This window comes from Bubalus bubalis, chromosome 8 (assembly GCF_019923935.1).
Source record: "Bubalus bubalis isolate 160015118507 breed Murrah chromosome 8, NDDB_SH_1, whole genome shotgun sequence".
Lineage (NCBI taxonomy): Eukaryota > Metazoa > Chordata > Mammalia > Artiodactyla > Bovidae > Bubalus > Bubalus bubalis.
In genome coordinates this window covers 101,085,527-101,108,122 of record NC_059164.1, presented here as the reverse complement: position 1 = coordinate 101,108,122, position 22,596 = coordinate 101,085,527, and the positions used below count along the sequence as shown (strand labels likewise).

The window sequence follows — 22,596 nt, the reverse complement described above, 5'->3', positions numbered from 1 at the left end:
TTTCCTGATAATTGCATGTGCCCTTTTCCTCAGTGATGCCTCCTTACTGTTCGTTTTCATATGTACTGAGGCTGGATTTCATCTTGCTGTCTCTCTTCCAGCCTCTGCTGGGGATAAATATTCTCACTGTGGACAGGCTGTAAGTGCTGACAGGTGGAGGTATGAACACATCACTCCTGAGTGGAAAAAAGTGTGATCTATGCTCTGTCTGTCTCTCTAGCCACTCCCCACATAGGTCCTGAGCATGTCCTCCTTGCAGCTAACAGAGACTTCTTATTCCTAACTCCTCCCGGGAGTGGTGTTAGAAACTTTATTTGGGACTTCCTTGGTGGTACAGTGGATAGGAATCTGCCTGCCAATGCGGGGGACACAGGTTCAGTCCCTGGCCTGGGAAGATGCTATACACTGTGGAGCAACTAAGTCCATGCACCGCAGCTACTGAGCCCATGGGCCCTAGAGCCTGTGCTCCTCAGCAAGAGAAGCCACCGCAATGAGAAGCCTTTGCACCACGACTGGAGTGTAGCTCCTGCACACTGCAACTTGAGAAAGCCCACACGCAGCAGTGAAGACCCAGCGCAGCCAGAAGTGAAAAAAAAAAAACTTGGTTTGGCTCCTCATCCAGTTGCCCCCGCTGCCCCCAAGCTGAGCTGGGGCGCCCATCTGGCCAGCAGGACTCTGCATCCAGTACAGTGCGGTCTCCATCCTCTGACCGCCTTCAAGAGGCCTTTTGTTTCCTGCCCTTCCCGCTCGGCCAGGATGTGGTCCCCAGTCCCCTGGGAATGATGGGACTCCTCCACCACTCCAGAGCGTTCAGCAGCTCCGGAGAACCAGCTTTAAAAGTGTAACATCTTCAACTGACTGAAACCTTGCCTGTCTTTATTTTACCCCAGGAAATATTAATACATTGGGGCTGGAATATTTAATCGAGTCAGTTATAAATTGGATCTGGGGGAAAATCATTTTCCTCGATGCAGGTGAATCTAACCTTCCCCTGAAGGAAGTTGCTTATGAAATACAACCTTCATCATTGCAAGCTGTAGTTTTTGGCTTCCGTACCCACTCTTCCACTGCCCCGTGATGGCTGAGTGATGTGATGTTCATGTACCTTTCATAAGAAAACTTGAACCCGATTCCTGAGTGTGAAGTAATTCATAACGTGAATGACTTTGCTGCCCTCTACAATAACAGTTCATGAAGGTGTGAATGTCTATGTACATTTTACTAAAGCAAGGGAGCGTATCTTGGCTTTATTTCAGTCTCATTTTAGTAAACTGGCATCGGGTGAAGAATGCTGACTCTGGGAGCCTGATTTGTTTTCTCTCATTTCGCACCTGCTCGCAGCCTCCTTGCTATCCCCTGCCCTGCCCTTGCACCTTCTTTTCCAGGGCTGTGCCGAGGTACCTGCTCTCAAGTAACTTTGTAAGAAGTGCAGGGTACCATGCGGGCTCCTGGGAGAATGCTGCTGAGTGATGGAGGTGCTTCTCTCCTATCAGTGCTGTTCCTTCGTTGCAATCCCCAGGCCTGTGATCATCACGAAAGCCAGAGGCCAAGACCAGACTCGGCAAGAGGCCGCCCTTCCCTCTGGATTTCATGCATTTCAGCAACATGTTTTACAAACTCTGAAGTTTCTGAGAGGGCTAAGTAAAGTTCTGGAAGTCTAGGTCAGGTGTAAGGCTTAAGTGCAGTTGTAGGGAAGCAGACTGGGACCAGCATGGGGTGTGAGAAGAAAAAAAGAAACAGATAAGCATCCACTGGGGAGAAGGGCAGAGACCTTCTAACCCTTGTCTCTGGTCCTGTCTCCTGAGACCCTGGTTGCAGTCATTCACTCTTTCCTTCTTGTTTTTATTTTTAAATTGTAGAATTGGCCAAAAAGTTTGTTGGGGTTTTTCTGCAAGATGTTATGGAAAAACCCAAACAAACCTTATGGCCAACCCTATATATATATATATATTTTTTTTTTTTTAATTGGAATATATTTGCTTTACAATGTTGTGTTAGTTTCTGCTGTACAGCAAAGTGAATCAGTCACATGTGTACATGTACCTCTTCTTCCTTGGATTTCCTTTCCATTTAGGTCAGCACAGAGCACTGAGTGGAGTTCCCTGTGCTATACAGTAGATTCTCATTAGTTATCTATTTTATGCATAGTAGTGTATATGTGCCAATACCAATCTCCTGATCCATCCTCCCTCTTCCTTCATATTTTTAGATGTACTTATTTATTTATGAATAGATAGTAGATTCATTTGGTTTGAAAACCAAAAAGTATAAAACACTGCACACCGGAATTGTCCATCCTACCCTATTTGCCATCCACCCAGTCTCTTCCCACTGTGGCCAGGGAGCTTGGTTTCTTTCTTTCATAGGCATGCCTCCAGAGTTGCCTTAGGCTTCCTTACACTCAACTGAATGAAAGCACAGATTCTTGTTCTGCATTCGTTTGTTCATCCATTGATCTCCTGTCTCATGTTCTCATTTCATTTCTTTTAATTCTACTCTCAATAAGTATTTTTTTATTAGTTATTAATTGATCATAGTTTTGGTTGTGCTGGGTCTTTGCTGCCGTGTGTGGGCTTTCTCTAGTCGGGGAGCACAGAGGCGACTCTCTAGTTGCAGTGCGAGGGCTTCTCATTGTGGTGTCTTCTCTTGTGGAGCACAGGCTCTAGGCACACGGGCTTCAGTGATTGCAGCACATGGGCTCAGCAGTACAGGTTCTCGGGCTCTAGAGCACAGGCTCAGGAGTTGTGGCTCAGGGGCCTAGTTGCCCCGAGACGCGTGGGATCTTCCCGGACCAGGGATCAAACCCGTGTCCCCTGTATCGGCAGGTGGATTCTTACCCCCTGTAGCACCAGAGAACTCCCTCAATAATTCTTTGCTGGAGGTCTTTTGGAGGAGAAAGGTCAGTGGTCACTTGTTTAACTTATACCTGATGCCCTGAGCAGATTTCACACAGTGTGCTTGTCTTTTTCCCATAGATGAAGTGGAGAGTGAGAAATGGTACCTGTCTCCAGACTTTCCACCAACAACCATCAAGACAGAGCCCATCACGGACGAGCCACCCTCAGGACTCGTCCCCTCTGTCACGCTGACCATCACTGCAATCTCCTCCCCGTTTGAAAAGGAGGAAACCCCTCTGGAAATGAACGCTGGGGTAAAGTCACTTTTCTTCCATAAAAACAGATTGGATCCAGAGATAACAGATCCTCATTCTCCAAAAAGGCATTTAATCTTTTTGGAGCCAGTGGTTGTATATGTTTAAGGATATGTAACTATATGTAAAAGTGTATTTATGTCTATATCCAGAGCATGTTGACTTGGTGTCGACACTGGTTATATCACTTCCTTTAAAGGCATTGTCCAGAAAAACTGGAAGTCTCATTTCGGTTTTTCTGTGAATGCTATTACAAAATTGAAAAAGTTCAGGGATATCCATGTTGGAAAAAAATTCTCCCTGGAATTGATTTTTAAGCCAGTTGAAAGGGAGTGGTTACTGCGATGGTGCTATTCATAGCTTCTGGGCTGTGGCAACAAGGAATGCTTGTTCCTGTGTCATGCTTTATTTTCCTAGTGCTGTGCGAGTTGCCCTGACTTAATTCAGGGATTTCCCAGCTACCACTTCTTATTGTATTACCCGTGGAAAACATAAGAAATTGGGAGTTGCTCAGTTCCATGCCTATAGCAAGTAGGATTTAGTTTTACTCCACCTTCTCTTTAGGTATTTCGATGTCTGGTGGTGGACCAGGGTGATACTTGTACATCTTCTGGATATTTGGAATCCAGTCCTGACTTTCCTTGTGCTCAAAGCCACAGGTTATGTTACAAAGACTCCACTGACCTTCTCTAAGTCATTTCTCCTCTGAGCAAGGTAGAGGAATCAGGACAAGGTAACACAGCATGGTGGCACCACCAAGGCTTGGCTGCATCCTCACTCCTTGTGCTGTTTACCTTCCATCCATCGGGAAGATGAGGGCCGACGAAGATGAGCTGAACAGAGCACCTATATGCTGCCCTCTAGAATTCCTTTCTCAATAGCTACCTGAGTCTGTTTATAGGGTGAGGCTTCTGGAGTCTGTATTAGTCTCCTTGCTCTGTGATGTTTTAGTTTGAATTTTAAGCAAGTCACTAAGAAAGATCAGAGTCGTGGCCTTTCTCCCATGCCTGGGCCAGATACCTGTCCTCCTTTCCCTACTCAGTGTTCCGTGGTTACATGTTGTCGGTTGTCAGGAACCTGGAGAGAATGCATGCAGTTGGGTTCACACAGTTCCTCCTGCCGGAGGCCCGTGACCCTTTAGGAATGTGCCAGACTAGCTTTGTGGTAAAATGCCTGTACAGTACCATAAACACAATAGAATGAAGCACTGGCAAGTGAGCCCTGGCTGCTTCATCTGAGAATTCTGAGGGCTCCCTCACCTGTACTGCCAGATTTGGCAATGGGGGAGGGTTAAGGACTAAAATATCTCCCGGTCCAAGAAGCAGCCTGCGCTCAGCCGGGCCTCACCAGCCCTAGCACAGCCCTGGGAGGGAGACAGGATGATAAATAGCTCCCCGAGGTGTTGCTTCAGGTTTGTTATTGGCTTTTAAAAACTGTGTTTGAATTTCTTTCTTTAGGTGGATTCCTCATGCCAGACCATTATTCCTAAGATTAAGCTGGAGCCTCATGAAGTGGATCAGTTCCTAAACTTCTCTCCCAAGGAAGGTCTGTCTCCTCTCCCCTTTGGGCGAACAGGTGTGGGTGCGCCACCCCAGGCAAAGTGGGGACTGTTGATTGTATTGAAGGCAGAGCTTGTTTTATGAAATAGCTGTTCTTGACTATAAATACAAACTTTAAAGCTAAATTTTATTTTCCCATATATGTGTATGCTTAATTTTCAAGTAAATCTTCAACTTTTACTCCAAGCTAGGGTGACCTTTCAACATGTTTATAGACTCTTGTGACTTGGGTGCTGACAAGGGAACACAGGAACCCCTGCCCTCAAGCCATCCTATGAGTAAAAGCCAGCTCCCTACCCTGGTGTGATGATCAGTACAGACCTAATGGGCATTTACAAAACCAACTTGCTGGCTTAAAACAAACTCTAATTTTAAATCCTTTGTGAAGTGGATTCACAGTTTATCTGTCTGGCAATTCAGTATTTTTAAATGTTGATTTTCGGGTGGCTCAGCTGGTAGAGAATCTGCCTGCAATATAGGAAATGCAGGTTCAATCTCTGAGTCAGGAAGATCCTCTGGAAAAGGGAATGACAACCCACTCCAGTATTCTTGCCTGGGAAATCCCATGAACAGAGGAGCCTGGTGGGCTACAGTGCATGGAGTCACGAGAGTTGGACATGACTTAGTGACTAAATACCCACCAACCACCACCACTCCTCTATTCCTGCGTCTATTTAGAAATAAGTGGTATCAGTACTTGAAATGGTTACACTCTCACTTTTTTCTTTCCCTGTGTCAGTTTTTCCCTTGTCCCCTGTGAAGCCCATGGGTAGGAATTCTGAATGCAGACCCCTAAGTCTCAGAGAGTCTAGGAAGCTCTTTCAGCCTTTTTAATTGATATACTTTGCCCAGCTCCTTAATTCAGTGCCTTAAGACATGCCATCCCCTCCCTTTTTATTTATACTTTCAGCACATGGTTAGAAGGACAGCTCATCAATGTGATCAACAAATAAGAAGCTAGTATATGGGCTTGTCATGGGAAAGGTATCTGTGCTATGATGTGGACGTAACGTGCAGATGTTACAATATATAGGAGCAATGCTCACAGAAACAAAGTCTACTTCATCCCACCAGAAGCATCCTCAAGATTTATCCATGATACTTTAATCAAGGTTGGCATTTACCTTTGTCATCAGTAAAGAAAGGATTCAATTATTTTTTTATACTTTTTTGGCCACACAGCACAGCATATGGGATCTTAGTTCCCTTTGAATCCACGCCCCTTTGGAAATGTGGAGTCTTAACCACTGGACTGCCAGGCAAGTCCCAGGATTGAGTTTTTATAATGAGTAGTACTGACTAAAATCCATATTGAGACAATATTTATTTTAACTGAGTGATACACATTTTAGTGCCTTTCAGCTTTAAAGAAAGTAATTCCTTTCATGTTTGTGATACTGGTAACAACTATCAAATACATTTTGCTCTTTCAATCTGTGTTGCCATATGCTTCCGAAAATGTCATCACTGTACCAGTAAACCCGTAGTGGCTTCAGAATCTTGGCTCTCTAGAGGATAGGAAAGAATTTCAGGGTCCTTCCTTGAAGTGGCCATCTTTCCTCATTATCCTAGATAAACAGAGAGGAGGAAATTCAATATCCTTGAATGTAGCGTGGCTTCTAGGCAAAGTGGCTTGTTGTCCCCAGCCCTGTCAGGAAGTAACCCAAGAGCCACATTTCAAGTGAATTTAGAAATCTGATACTGAGGCACTTGTGACCAGGGCAGTAGCTCTCAATAAGTGGGTAAGAGGAGATTTGAGTTTGCTTCACTTTTCCTGCCGTACCATTTCCATTTTTGTGTGTGTGTGGAGCACCACCTTCTTGGGAAGGGGAAAAGTACTAGAATAATTTGGACTGTGCCCAGCCAAAGGGAAAAGTAAGCTCTAGTACTCTTGACTAATTCTCCAGACTAATAGCTCTGCATGGCGGACACCGGGAGCCCCTGTGAGGTTTGTCTGCTCCCGGGTTTTGTTTTTATTTGCTTGTTTGTTTACTGTGGCTAAAAGATAAACATTGTTAAAATTCAGTTCAGTAGCTCAGTCATGTCTGACTCTCTGTGACCCCATGGCCTGCAGCACTCCAGGCCTCCCTGTCCATCACCAACTCCTGGAGCCTGTTCAAACTCATGTCCATCGAGTCTGATGCCATCCAACCATCTCATCCTCTGTTGTCCCCTTCTCCTCCTTCCTTCAATCTTTCCCAGCATTAGGGTCTTTCCAATGAGTCAGTTCTTCCCATCAGGTGGCCAAAGTATTGGAGCTTCAGCTTCACCATCAGTCCTTGCAATGAATATTCAGGACTGATTTCCATTAGGATTGACTGGTTTGATCTCCTTGAAGTCCAAAGGAAACATTGTTAAGAGATAAGCTCTAAAAAATTAAAAATTTCAATCGCTTATTTGAGCAAAAATTAATTAGACTTTGCAGCGCCAAACTTGTTAGAAGTTTCCTCTGACAAGAGCTGGGGGGAGACTTTTATAAAGAGAAGGTGGAAGCAAAGTAAAGAGATTATTGATGGGCTATAACTTAAAACTTAGTTGGCTGTTTATGACCAGTTCCTTAGATTCCAGCCTGATAACCTTGAAGCATTTACAGGACTGGATTTTGGTTTGCCTGTGTAAGTGGCCAGAGCACTGGAGACACCCCAGGGTAACAGCTTCCACGCTTATTAATTGACCTGACACTAGAGTCCCATAGGTCATCATGGGGTTGGGAAAACCTTACTTAACACTTTTAGGACTCCTTTCTAGGTGAACACATATTTAAGACATCTACCTACCCTCCTTAGTTTCCTGGAAACGGTGGCCAAAAAGTTGACAATAGAGATGTATGGGATTGTTTTAGAATATTCTTTAGCTTTAGGAGTGCCTGTGGACTCTAAAAAACCAGGGAGCTCTATGGCAGGGTAGGTTAAAAAGAGAAAAGAGAGGGGTTAGTCTAAGAAAGAACGAGGAAAAAGTATGTGCTGTTAGTGGGGGTGGGGCAAGGCGGGGAGGTGACTGAGAGAGATGGATCACCTGTGGTTCCCTGGGACAGTCGGTGTTTCAGTGAGCAGAAGAGCCCCATGCTTCCAGCTAAAGGCAGCTCTGAGGGTCCTTTTTCTGAGGTGAGTAGCTGTGTCTCAGAAAGGCTTCTTCCATCTATAGTATCTCAGGCAGGAGGCCTTTCCATGGCCCCGGGCTGTTCACTGGTTGAGCAAGTCCAGGTGTGTATGTGGCCCCCGGGCTCCTCGCCCAGTTCAGAGCCGCTACACTCGGGGCTGTATTGTCCCGGGGGTCCCAGGAGGAGTGCGGAGTGAAAGGCTTACCCAAGGTCACGTCCCTTGGCTCAGTAACAGTGACTGGCCATGAAGATATTCCAGCACAATGTGAAGATCCACGGGTCAGAAAAAGAGTGAGACCCCCAAAGCTCATGTGTCAGGTTGAACTCAGAGACAGCTCTTCCTTTGGAACCTGTCTCCGCTGCCCTGGAGGTGCGTGAGCGGCACTGACCAAGGCTCCAAAGCCTGGCAGAGTATGGGTGTCTCCCTGGGGAGAGGTGAAGGATGCTTGATGCTGGGGGACGTTGCGGGGGACACCCCGCTCCCCCTCATTTATCTCCCAGTGCCTGCTTTTCTATCCACAGATGGATTGGGTGTTATCTGAATCAAGAATGCCTGGCATCTGGCCTGTGGGCCCTGCCATGCACATTCCTGCAGAAACAAATGAGCTTTTCTCAAACCCTCATGGGCTCCCTGCTTCTGCTCTTTCTTTTTTTCTTTTTTTAAGATCTTGATACGTTAACATGGTGGTTTACAATCAAACTGTGGAAACTATATGAAATGAAGAGAGGGAACGTTATGCCAGCACTATCCCTGCCTGCTGTAATTTCCCATGTCCCCATTTTGTCATAATTTTATTACTTTCTTACATATTTCCCCAAGTTTCTTTATGTAGTTACAAGCAAATAGGGTCTGTATTCTCTTTCTCTCCTTTTTCATACAAAAGGAAGTCTACTTTATACACTGTCTTGCACCTTGATTTATTTCTATCGTCTATAGGTTGAGACCAGCACACAGTTATGTCACATCTACTGAAACACCTGTTGACGAAAGTAAAACTCAAAAATCCAGTCCAAAAATGTATCCACAATGTGCTGTGCTAGGTTGCTCAGTCATGTCCGACTCTTTGTGACCCCATGGACTGCAGCCCGCCAGGCTCCTCTGTCCCTGGGATTTTCCAGGCAAGAATACTGGAGTGGGTTGCCATGCCCTCCTCCAGGGGATCTTCCCAACCCAGGGATCGAACCCAGGTCTCCTGCATTGCAGGTGGATTCTTTACCAACTGAGCTACCAGGGAAGCCCATTATCCACAATAAAACCAGAAAATCAAGCCAAGAAAATGCCTGCTTGAGGCTGTATCAAGAACTGCAGAGTTGGAACTCACTAATTCAATCTACTGTTTTTCGAAAGAAACACTTAAATTTTGCCTTCACAGTACATCTTGGAGGCTGTTCCATGTCCACTCGGAGAGATTCCTCATCCATTTGTTCGACTGTCCTAGGTTGGATGTTGGATGTTTAAGTGCCCCCACGTCCTGCTTCATTGCTCCCTGATGGATGCAATCGGTTCTTTTCCCCTCAGCCTCCGTGGACCACCTGCACTTACCGCCCACTCCTCCCAGCAGCAACAGCAGCGATTCCGAGGGCAGCCTGAGCCCCAGCCCGCGCCTGCACCCCTTTGGCCTTCCGCAGACCCACAGCCCCGCCAGGGCCCCGGCGCGGGCCCCCTCGGCGCTGGCCAGCTCCCCGCTCCTCACTGCTCCTCATGTGAGTGTCCCTGCATCCCTGCAACCCGATCCTCCCATCCTGTCGTTTGGAGCTTCACCCAGCGTGGCTGCCATTTCGAGCCACTTGGCTTTTCTTCCTGTGGGAAGTTTTCAGTCTGATTGCTAAAGCTGGGGGATGACAGACTTAGAGAACATTTTCTAAAAACCGCCTGTGATCTCATCCTGCTAACACATTCTTTTCCTTTTCTGTGCACGCTTCCGTTTTTTATTCATGTGCTTATTTTTTATAGCTACAACCATGAGGAATAAAAATGTTGTCATTCTTCTCAAAATTGTATCACAAATATTTATCATCAACTTAGGCGGTCTTTGTGACCTAGGATAGGAAGTAGCTTATTTTTTAAATAAACAATCTTCAATGAACTGAAAAACTGCTCTGAGATTAAACGTTTTGATGTCTAAAGCACACGCATATAATTTAACCCTTTTTGTCTGTGGTTCAGCTCTTAACCCGGTGACTCAGGATGGAACTCATGAGTCATTATTCATCCCTCACATATATAATTTCTCCAAAAAAAAATAGGGATATATAATTAATTTTGCATTGTTTTGAAGTCAGTTGATTTCTCTGAGGATTTAAAAATCATAGTCAACCTTACTGAATTTATAATATCACATAGAGCAAATTTGAATGCAGTTCAGTTCAGTCGCTCATCGTGTCCGACTCTTTGCGACCACATGAATTGCAGCACGCCAGGCCTCCCTGTCCATCACCAACTTCCAGAGTCCACCCAAACCCATGTCCATCGAGTTGGTGATGCCATCCAACCATCTCATCCTCTGTTGTCCCCTTCTCCTCCTGCCCTCAATCTTTCCCAGCATCAGGGTCTTTTCAAATGAGTCAGCTCTTCGCATCAGGTGGCCAAAGTATTGAATGAAGTGAGATATGTAAAAATTCTAGAAAAGCCATCTATCAATTAGTATAACTTTGAAAAGTTGAATGCAGTCTGTCTCAGAAACTCAACAAGTTCTTAGATCTGTGGCCATGTTCTTATTTATCACTATTACTGAGGGCCAGTGGGTTACCTCTTTCCACTCCATCATTACCCTCTCACCATTAACCCTTCACTCTTTTGATGACTGAAATGGTGTTCATTCTATGGGTCTGTGGGTCCTGCCACAATCAGTTCATTCTCCATGGTCATGGATTAAATCCTCCCCATGTCAGACTTTGGTTCAACATCCATGCTGTGTTTCCCTACTATCTGTTGGCATCAAGCCCTCATACCTCTGCTGGGTACTGACACCCTCTGTATGTGCCCAACCTGCACCAGCTTCAAGAGCTCACCCCGTCCAGGCAGAGCGGCTTCTTCTGTTACTCTTTACAAGGCTGCCTTTTGTTGGAAAGTCCTTCCCTGTGTAAATCACCCCCTTTCTTTCAGGAGGCCCAGTTCAAGTCTTATCTGCTACCCTAAGCCTTCCCTTATCGCAGAGACTCACACAAGTGTTCTCTTTCTTCATGTTATTAATGCACCTGGAGTGAATATCACCGTCTAGCATTTAATTGCTCTCGTTCTTTCATGTGTGTCAATTCAGCCTTGGTCTCGATCATTAGCTGCTTAAGAGACAGAGTTCGTTTTGATTCCTCCATGCATTTAACACAGAGCTAATATGCAATAGGTCCTCCATTTATTGCCTAATTATAAACACGTTGTCCTAGTGTGGATGACATGGGATGAGCTGCGGTTGTCGTCTCCACTGACGATGGATAGTCTAGGACAGAGCTGACCAGAGACTCGTGGAGCAAGCCTGCCGGTGCGTCCCTGGGAGTCCTAACCCTTTAGCTGGAAGTGGAGGTTGAGAAGCGGCTCCTAGTGTATAGAGAGCATCTTGCAAAATGGCCTTTTCAGGAGAACAACAAAACTTTCCACAGAACTCCAAGTGAATTCCTTATCACTCTGACGACAGGAAACCTCCAGGGCTGTAGGAAATGAATTCTGTCCTTTAATTTGCATGTTTTAGCCAGTGGGGTACTTTGTGGGAAATAACAGGTGGAGGTTTCTTTACCTGTTCCCTAAAATTATAATCCTTGGGTTGTAACACTCACATGGGTGTCTTCTCCATTTTTTTGCTTCCACTTCAGAGTGCCCATTTCTCACCCAAACAGATGGGCGTCCTTTTTCCTTAGTTGTTTGCAAGACATCATATCAGACCCTCCTCACCCCTCAGGAGGCTTCCCTCCAGCGCTCCCGGCTGCTCCTCTTTGACCCTTTTCTGCTCCTTGGTCTACACAGAAGCTGCAGGGATCAGGCCCCCTGGTCCTGACGGAGGAGGAGAAGAGGACCCTGATCGCCGAGGGCTATCCCATCCCCACCAAGTTGCCCCTGACGAAATCAGAGGAGAAGGCCCTAAAGAAAATCCGGAGGAAAATCAAGAATAAGGTGGGTCCATCAGATGCAGGCACTTCAGTGAGCAGAACCGAGCCATGTGCCTGTCCTACCTTCCCAGTGGCCAACACTGGCCCGGCCCTTGGTTCGGGACCAAGGCTTGGCCCTGTCTTCCTGCAGCCCTGCCATCCATCTTCTGATCAGTGGGTCCCCAAATTGGGTGTGCATGCTCCATGATGCTCAAGATAACCTATTCAAGCATGGGAGGAAAATATTAGAACTCCCATTTACATTTAAAAACATCTCAGACTTTAAAATTTCTATTTCATGATATATACAATATTTCCCCTAGTAGGCATTTATGCAATTTATAAATATTTATAAATTATAATATTATAAATACATAAATATCAATATATTATGGGTGCTTCTTAATTTTTTTTTCTCGATAGGGGTTTTTTATTAAAAAATTCTGCTGGCTCTTCTATACCTGGGTCTAACAGTTTCGAAGTCCTGGGCCCCTATAGTACCTGGGTTCGATCCCTTGGTCAGGAAGATCTCCTGGAGAAGGCAGTGGCTACCCACTCCAGTATTCTTGCCTGGAGAATCTCATGGACAGAGAAGCCTGACAGGCTATAGTCCATGGAGTCGCAAAGAGCTGGACTTGACTGAGTGACTAACACATTTCCACTTTTGATCTTAGTAGGCATTTGTACAGAACTGTTTTCAACCAAGGGTCCATAAGTCCTTGAAGGCTTACTTTCAAATAAGCACAAATACAAAAAAAAGTTGGTATGGCTAGGGTGTGGATAGAGCAGGAGGGAGGAGACTAAGAGAGGAAGAAGAAGAGAGATTAGAGTCATAATTCTTCACCCACATGCAGAATCACTAGGGAATTTCTATGTAACTAACCCCAACTGGCTTATGTTATGTATTACAGTGACCCAACTAGGTCCACAGAATTGAAGTCATTTTTCTGAGACCATAGAGATGGTTCATGATGTACATGTTGTGGTCTGACTCCTGGACCACCATCCTTCTCACTTGTGGCCTAATTTGTTAAAGTAGATGAGAGCATAGACCTATTGAAACCACAGGGAACAGGAGAGGCGATTAGTAGATGAGCCAGCAGGTTAAAGAAATGGGAAGTGGCCACAGAAGTGAGCAGGGCTTCTGTGATTTCTGTGCTCACAGACTCCAGTCATCTGGGTTTACTGCTATGTTGTCGTTCAGTCGCTGAGTCGTGTCCAGCTCTTTGCAACCCCACGGACTGCAGCACGCCAGGCCTCCCTGTCTGTCCCTGTCTCTGGAGTTTGCTCAAACTCGTGTCTGTTGAGTCAATGATGCCATCCCACCATCTCATCCTCTGTTGTCCCTTACTGATAACAGCTAGAGTGTAATTCTCTCGTCTCCCCTTCCATTGCAGATTTCAGCCCAGGAAAGTAGGAGGAAGAAGAAAGAATACATGGACAGCTTGGAGAAAAAGTAAGCCTCCTGCCAAACTGGTTGTGTGTATTGAGCAATTCACGTAGAGAAATGTGAGTGCCAGGGGGCCCCTGATTTCCATGACAAGGGGGTTCTGTTTCTCACCTGGCTCCCAGCAAAGGCTGTTGGTTTATCAGCCTGTGTTTTGCCTGCCACCTAGTGGTTTTTAGAGGAGAACCTTATAAATCTAGCAAGAAATTTAAAAAGTACAACTTCCTTGGTGGCTCAGATGGTAAAGAATCCACCTGCAATGCAGGAGACCTGGGTTCGATCCCTTGGTCAGGAAGATCTCCTGGACAAGGCAGTGGCTACCCACTCCAGTATTCTTGCCTGGAGAATCTCATGGACAGAGAAGCCTGATGGGCTATAGCCCATGGAGTCGCAAAGAGCTGGACTTGACTGAGTGACTAACACATTTCCACTTTTGATCTTAGTAGGCATTTGTACAGAACTGTTTTCAACCAAGGGTCCATAAATCCTTGAAGGCTTACTTTCAAATAAACATAAATACAAACCTTTATGCACATTCCTGGACTTCTCAGACGAGAGGTGCTATTTTGGCAGAAAAGAGCAGGGCTAATTAATCAATTACCCTTGGCCACACTGCCTTGCACCCTTGAGAAAGCAGCAGGGGATATAAGACAAGTTGGCATTCTTTATTTTCTATCTGCTATGATTTGTGTTATAGGTGAGTGACTTTGCACAAAAACACTTGAAGATACCTTGTGTTATTCTGAATAGCCTGGAATATCAGGAGGGCTCTTAGAAAAACATAAATTAAAACCCAATTTTGTATTACCCTAGAAAATAGTTTCCATCTGACAAGCTAATATCATTTTAAAATGGGAGTGAGTCCCTGGATCTAGAAATGAATCTTTATGTATATGTGGTGAGAGGAGCAGTTGGTGGATCCTGGCTGGTTTTTGAAGTTCCTACTGAAAGTCAGTGTTTCTTCCTCCTGATTTAGGTTTTGGTAATAAGAATTATTACCAATCATTGTTGAGGTATCCGGGGTCAAGATGTTTCGATGAAAATCTCTTTATGGCCCCTTGGGGCACGCCTCCTCCAGCACCTGGGTTCCTTGTCCTGAGGTCCTAGGTTCTTGTCCCTCCCTCTCCCCCTGCCCCAAGCCCTGTCAGTCTTTCTGGCCAAGAGTGCAGCTAGCAGCATTCAGACCCTGTAATATGGAGGGAGAAGTGTGAGGAGCATTGAGAGCCATAGGGAAAAGTCAAGAGATATCAAATTGGAAAAACCCTTTAAGAAGTTTGGGCTTCCCTGGTGGCTCAGATGGTAAAGAATCCACCTGCAGTGCGAGAGACCTGGGTTCTATCCCTGGGTTGGGAAGATCTGCTGGAGGAAGGCATGGCAACCCACTCCAGAGCTCTTGCCTGGAGAATCCCATGGACAGAGGAGCCTGGCGGGCTACAGTCCATCAGGTCACAAAGAGTCAGACACGACTGAGTGACTAAGCACAGCACATAAGAAGTTTACATTGTGCACCATTCCAATTCATTTCCCATTACTGAGCCATTTGTTATTAATCTCTTTCTCTTTTTTTTTTCTTTTGTGTCCTCACCCTTTTCCCCAACTCAGGTTGGCCTAGCTCTCTTCCTGATCTCCCCAGAGTAGCTGCTTCTCTGTTTATTTTTTCTCTGAACCCCACCCGCCTCCATCCTAGTTCCTGGCTTAGTGCTTGCTCCCCTGATAAAACTCAGGTTTTTCTTTTTCTCTCTCCTCTGTAGGGTAGAGTCTTGTTCAACAGAGAACTTGGAGCTTCGAAAGAAGGTGGAGGTTCTGGAGAACACCAACAGGTGAGGGTCCCTGGAGTGAGGATGCCTGATGGAAGGTGGGGAGAGAGGGGCAGATCAGAAAGGGAGCTGGGAAGAAAGGGGAGGAGATGCCATTGAAAGAGTAGTTGTGCCAGGATGCTCAGGGCGGCCGTGTTCCATGCACCTGTTCCTGCCACCGGTGTGCATGTGCACACACACACGCACACACATGCCTGTGCGCACACACACACACACACACACATGCCTGTGCTGTCCTTTACTTTCCCTAAAATATGTGAGATTGATGAAGAGACTGACTCTGACAAGGGCTTTCATGAAGAGGGAGTTAAGGAAGAGGCTTGGGAGAGAATATGGTCAATGAGTCTGATTCTCCCGAAAATGACATCAGACTTTATAATAGAGGTGGCTAAGGAGGGAGTTGCCACTTTGTTGTCACCCAATTTGAGTAAAATAAATTAGTGCTTATTAGTGAAAGAAAAAAGGAGAGAAAACCAAGTTTGTTTTTTAAAAAGTTTTTGATTATTGTGTTTAAAAGTTAATTAATTGATTACATTTTAAGTCCATTTTAAAAAATAATTGTAGGACAGATGGATTAATGAGTTCATCTAGCACCTCCTGTGTCAGGTACTGTTTTCAGGACTTTATAGATATTAACCCATTTAACCTTCTGATGACCCTACGACCTAGTCCTATTACTATCCCTATTATATAGAGAAGGTAATGGAGACTCAACAGGGAGGCCTGGTGTGCTGCAGTCCATGGGGTCACAAAGAGTCGGACACAACTGAGCAACTGAACTGAACTCAATGAAGACTCAGAAACGTTAGGTGACTTGCCCAAGGTCACACAGTAAATGCCAGAGCTGCATCTGAAGGCAGGCAGTCTGGCCCTAGAGCCTTGATGAGCTTTATCCTGGGTCATGTTAAGGTATAGGGCTGAGAAACGGTGGTTGAGGAGTTTCATCATGTGTGTGTGTTCAGAGTCTGCTCATGCTTTGAAAATTAAAGTATTCATTAGTTAAGTGATCATATTGCCCTTAGCTGTTATAGATCCAACAATCCAAGCAGAGAAAAATTGACTTTTAGGTAAGCAAAATATTAATTCATCATTTTAAGGCTTAGCATTAATGCCTAATAACAATTTTGCAAATGTTAACGGATCAGGGTAAATCTATTTACATGTCATCCGATAATAGTGTAAAATTTGGCTCCCGTTTCCTAAATCTTCATGGTCTATTGCTCAAACAGCAGGCTAATTGAGTCATCAGTTAAAAATACCATCAGTAGGAAAAGTGGACATTGTGACCCCACTGGGTTTCTCTCTGCATTTCTGGGAACATGTGCTCATATGGCAGGTCAGGGACAGTCACCTCCAGCACTCTGTAGACAAACAACAGAAGTAAGTAAATGTCACCAGCTCCATGTGATATCACCTTGATCCCCCATGCAGAGGAACTGGTTTCCAGTGGCACTTCAGGGTTCTGGTTTTGCTGTTGTCTTTGGCGATTAGTCTCCTGAGGCTTCATCCCTTCATATCTCCACCTTTATTCTTGCCAGAGTGGTTCTCTGGGTCCTAAACCCCCACCAGAGTCTGTATCCGTTTTGTAAGCATCTTGAGCAGATTCTAGCCCATCCCACCTCCTGTCTTAGCCATCGCTATTGCAAAACCCCCATGTTCATGAGTGGGACAAATCCAGGCCATGAAATGGTGAAAAGGGAAAGAGGAATCCGTCCAACATAATGGAGTGGTCCAGGTTGGGTCTTGTCTAAGGGTTCCAGATGTCAGGTCTTCCTGCAGCCACACGGGGGCAGCAGAGGCGCAAAGAGCATTGGGTGCTTGTGATGAGAAGGGCTCGCTGCCTGCCTCCTTTACTGGAAAAGGGTGTCTCCTCCCCTCTCCAGGGTGACCCTGCTGTATCATATATTTTAAACCTAAAAAATAAAACCCACACACATGTAATATATGCCCATTGTAAAAAAAAATTTAGAAAATACAGTTAAAAAAGAAAAGAACCCCCCCCCCCTCCCCAAATCTTTTCACCCAAAGAAATGTTTACATTTTGAACTGGAATATTTTATATGTATGTACTTATGTTGTACATCCTCTTCTGTTAAGAACCTTCCCCATTTAACAGAAATCACTGGCCATACTGGCCATATATTTTCGTATCAGTAAATGTATTTCTACATAATTTTATTTCTGTCAGATTTTGATGAAGAGCTGTTATCTGCAGAGCATGGACATAAAGCACATCTGATTATGTGTGTGTCAAGAACAATCTGTGCTTTGCCAATTGTTTGTATCTTTTAAAATAATGAGTGTTAATTGCTTGGTCGTGCACAACTCTTTGTGACCTCCTGGACTGTAGCCCGCTAGGCTCCTCTGTCCATAGGATTCTCCAGGCAAGAATACTGGAATGGGTTGCCATTTCCTTCTCCAGGGGATCTACCCGACCCAGGGATTGAAACCAGGTCTCCAGCATTGCAGGTGGATTCTTTACTGTCTGAGCCATCAGGGAAGCCCTTTAAAATAATGGCCACGACTATATTAATATGACGTCAATTATTATACAATATGAGTTAGAGAGCCCCTGTGTATTTGAGCTTGGGTCAGCATATCTTGAGTTCTTCCCTGAGAGCCAATGGTAGTTTTCCTTCTATCTTCTTCACTGTAGGAGCTTTTGCCAGCAATTCAGCCAGCAGGAGATTCCACTGAAAAAACAATCTACCTCGTGCTTATGGTGCTCTGCTTGCCCCTTGACTGGCAGGCGCTTCCACTGTGGTTCCCCAGCAGGCTCTGTGTTCAGTCTCCTCCCTTTTCCAAACTCCTGGTAGACAACCAAGCCTTTATGGTAAAAATGGTTAATACTTGATTAACCTGCCATCCTCCCACAAGTAATCTGATGAGGGGCCTCCTAGGTCATAGTCTCTCAGTCCGGCAGCTTTTCATGTGTTTTGGCTTGAGAAGCCAGGGAATAAAGCAAAGCTGCTCTTGTGCAAACAGGGAAGGGCCTACCTTCCCCCCGACTTCCTCTCCCTTCTCCTCCTGTTCCTGCCAATGGCCTCTCCTTGCCCAGAGGACACCGTGGCCGGAGTGACCAGTTTGAACCTTGGCAGTCTGTGCCCTAAACTGGTCAGGAGGAGATGATGGTGTGGGCCTGTGTGAGGGGGAGACATTCGGGCCCTTTATTCATGGCACCGAGTGAGTGACCCAGTGTTTGAACTAAGTACAGAGCGGGGCCCAGTGGACACACACCTGTGTTTGTGTCCTGTTTGCGCTTCTTATATTACCATCCTTCGGAGGTAGGCGGGTGGAGGCAGAAATGCTTACCAGATGTGGACAGGATCCTGGCTACCCAGAAGTGGTGGGATACCTGGGGTGCCGCTGTTTCATTTGGCATGACCTGGCAGGAGAGGCAAGTGGGTGCTTCACTGTTGGCCAAACTAAAGAAAAACTGCCCCTCTTTACATTTTACCGCTTCCATGCTCTACCCCACAAGGACTTTCATCTATCCAGATGAGAAGGAGCACTCGAAGCTGGAGTCAGTCCTGAATCTTAGGGTAGTACTGGCCCCAGCAGCAGCCAGGTAGCATGTTACTGGCTTCAAGGTGAAAAGGCCCTTTTGCTTGAGCTCAGCAAGCTGGAAGGGGGTGGGGACAGAAGAGGAGACTTCTGCAGCCTTTACCACTGGAACCTTGGGCAGCTGGAGCAGTGGGAAGTCACCTTCACACTTGTCTGTAAGGCGATCTGCTAATCGCCTACCACCAGGAAATGTGTGAGCCAGAGAGAGATGGTTTCCCAGGGGGCCCTCCTTCCTGTGCTCAGTCGGGAAATACTTTTGCTTTTACAAAGTCCAGGTGAGACTGCGTGTGATGTCTGCTGGCCTTCCTTGCTTCTCATTCGTCTCCAAGCTGCATGACTCATTCTTGAGAGACCCTGTCTTTCCCCCGCTTTATAGCCTTTTCTTCTACACAAGTGATTCGACTAGCCCATTCGTTGTAGGCATCTGTGGCTCAGTTTGCTCCTTTCTTGTCTACAAGCCTTGAGCATCTACAGGGCTGATTTGTAGACTCATAGGAGCTTAGACGTGACAGCTTGTTTGGAGGTTCTAGCAGGGGAGTGCAGCCACTCATATATTCTTGATCGAAGACTGGTCCTCCTCCATCGGAGATGGTTGTCGTCTTTGACTGATCTCGCATCTTTGAGAGGGTCACATGTGGAACAATGAGAGAGGAAGGGGACACCTGCCTAGTCATCCAGATCGGCTGAATCAAGCCTGGCAATCAATGGAGAGACCAGTGTTGCAACCAGCTCTGGATATTAGAGCCCTCATATCTGGAGCTCAGACTTGAAAAATACTTTAGAGATCATCTCATTTAACTGCTAATCACTTCATTTCACAGTGTGGGCAACTGAGGGCTGGTGAGGTTAAGGTCATCCAGACATTTAGAGGTAAGACAGGAACTGGGACTCAGGCAGTTCATTTTTCCAATGGTCCCTTCCTCAGTCACTCCTACCCCTGTTGTGCGCTCTTTCCAAGGACCAATGCCTTCCCCATCACAGGGCCGACCTTGGATCCGAATGAGAGGGCCCTACTCGGGACCCACATTTTAGGGGGCCTGCTCCGGTTCCCCTAGCATGCCCCTCCTGGTGGGATGAGGAGTCAGCAGGACCAAGGCAATATGTCTGTCTGGAGCTCTTAACCTGGCCTGGAGGGAGCTCGAGGGAGCAGGCCTTGGGGGTACCTGTAGGCAGTGTGTGCCGGCTAGGGCTAGGATATACGACATGGGATGTGGGCCTCACTGGTTCCCTTTCCCTGGCCCTCACAGAAGTAAAGGATGTGCTTGTCCTGACCTATATTTGTGTTGTTATCAGAAACAAGGATTCCTTAGTTTTCTTCTTTGACCTTACTCGTAACTCTAGTCCTCCTCTCTGTCTCTGCTCTTCTTGTTCTTTACAATCTGCATGCGATTTCTGAGAGAGGTCTTTCCAGCCAAGCCCACTGGGCTTTGGTCATTTTCTGCCTCTCCTGATTTGTTTGTTTAGCCACACAGTCATGTCCCTTTGCACCACTTTTGTCTGCTGGCTCCCTCCGAGCTATTATGGTTTTCCCTGTGTGATGTCTTCTCTTCTCTTCCACTGTCCATAACCAGCTGGTCCCCTTCTCCTGCTGTGCACAGAGAGGCTGTTAGAGTGCTGACGAATGACCCGAGTCCAGGAATGACCCTCTGTAGACCTATATCTTGGTTTAAATCACTTTTCATTTCTCCGTTATCTCTAACTTCTGGCTGTGTGAAGAGTATAAACTTTTTTTTTTTTTTCAGGTGAAAACATTACAAACTTCAAAGGATTGTTGATACAAGGCTGAGTTTCCCAGAGAGTTTAGAAAGGCATTTTAGTATGATTTCATGGTGAAGTTAGACATTCTTCAGCCCCAGAAAACGTTCTAGAACTCTCTTTTTTGTGTTCTTGGGCAAGTAGGTGATAGAATATTTCAAAAGTGCCTCCTGGTCCCTGAAAAATAAAGCTCCTTGGAATGTGGCAATTGCACAGTGAGAAAAGGGAGACAATTTGTATTTTTAAAAATTTAGACCAGAACCCCATAAACAGCCTTCAGAACTTAAGTAAAAGGTCGTAAATAAATGAATATTTATTCAAAGTTCAGGATTTTAGCAGAATGTGATTATCTTTTGTGTAAGAGTTTGCACCTTAGTATTTAAAAGTCTTTGTGGTAGTTCATGAGCCTCCTTGGAGAAGGAAATAGCAACCCACTCCAGTATTCTTGCTTGGAGAATCCCATGGACAGAGGAGCCCGGCGGGCTACAGTCCGTGGGGTCGCAAAGAGTTGGACACGACTGAGCAACTAGCACACGAGTCTCCTTAAATATTGTTATGCAGTATTTTGCATTGTTATTAACAATATATCCTACCAGCTCGTCTCTCTCCAACTAAGGACTTTGAGGTACACGTTTCAGGTTTGTAACACCTCCCTCCTATCCCTCAGATCTTTGACACTAATTCTGGAAGATTGGGGTGGATGTGGAGGGCTTTAGGTGGGATTTTGCTTCAGAAGAACATGGATGCCTACCTGTTCCATCATGAAGCCACATAATAGTCACTCATAATAATTTTTTTTTTTGCATAAGCACTGTAGTTAAATAACACTTAGACTTTTTGATCATATCATTTTACATGTTGTGTAACGACCCAGATACACCACACATGCATCATATACATACATCACACATACATCACATACATAACTAATACGAATGTTTCACAGATAATTACTAATTTACTATGTGTGATGCCCTCAGATAGTGTGTGTTTTATTTGATTCTGTTTCATGGAGAAGGCGATGGCACCCCACTCCAGTACTCTTGCCTGGAAAATCCCATGGACGGAGAAGCCTGGTAGGCTGCAGTCCATGGGGTCGCTGAGTCGGACACGACTGAACGACTTCCCTTTCACTTTTCACTTTCATGCATTGGAGAAGGAAATGGCAACCCACTCCAGTGTTCTTGCCTGGAGAATCCCAGGGACGGGGGAGCCTGGTGGGCTGCCGTCTCTGGGGTCGCACAGAGTCGGACACGACTGACACGACTTAGCAGCAGCAGCAGCCTTAGAAAATACACCAGTCACACCCCAGTTGTTTCCACAGCCCACGAATGGTTCATGACTTGGAATTTAGAACTTACTGCTCTAAGTCATTCCATAACAGTGTAAAAAAAGTTTCTTGATCCCTGTGGGAGGCTGATGCGCCCGGAGTGGTTCACTCACACACACAAATGTGCGCACACACATCGTAGCACAGCTGGTTTCACTTCTGAGAAAGGTGTGTCACAGGATTTGATGGAAAGTGTGTTTATAGAGGGGACCTGCTTGGCAGCTCCTAGCACAGCAAGTAATTGGGAACCACCCGTTTATCCTTTTCCCTGGGTCCCAGTTTCTGACTCCAGTGGGAAATTAGACACTAGAATGTTCAAAGCACAGGATGCAGCCGCTGCATCCCTCTTGTTCTCTCTTGCTCCCTCCTCTTCTCACCCCCACTGTTTCTCTTAAATAACAGAAACAGAAGAAAACAAAATGAAACCAACTACAAGAAAACACATGAGGCTGTTGATGCATTTCCCAGTTTTTATGAGACTGTGTCTCACACTGTCGGCTACTTTCGAATGTTTTGCCCAATTTCCTTTGATCCATCTCCCAAGATACAGGGTGATGCTTTATTTTGGGTGAGGCTGGCAGCTGCCTTCAACTGCTCTTTTCCTTGGAGCTATGCGAGCACAGCCGTAAAGTTTATTTTTACATCTCACCACAGGACAAAAATCCACATTCTCAATCGAGCCTTGGACACTCCGATTTAACAACTTGTGAAAAATTTCTTGGCCCAGATAAACGTCTCTCTAAATTAAGACCTTGCTCCCGGAAGCCCAAGAATTCATTAAGCCATAATTAGC

General features: G+C 45.7%; 1 protein-coding gene across 1 annotated transcript in view; it reads left to right on the top strand.

The window, feature by feature from the left end:
* The window catches only part of CREB3L2 (cAMP responsive element binding protein 3 like 2), a 135,259-nt gene that overhangs the window by 91,656 nt on the left and 21,007 nt on the right, over positions 1–22,596 (top strand). Inside the window, exons 3-8 of the mRNA XM_006051823.4 lie at positions 2,976–3,151; positions 4,609–4,696; positions 9,330–9,514; positions 11,769–11,915; positions 13,288–13,346; positions 15,089–15,157. Of these exons, the coding sequence (XP_006051885.1) occupies positions 2,976–3,151; positions 4,609–4,696; positions 9,330–9,514; positions 11,769–11,915; positions 13,288–13,346; positions 15,089–15,157 (724 nt within the window). The remainder of the gene's footprint in view (positions 1–2,975; positions 3,152–4,608; positions 4,697–9,329; positions 9,515–11,768; positions 11,916–13,287; positions 13,347–15,088; positions 15,158–22,596) is intronic.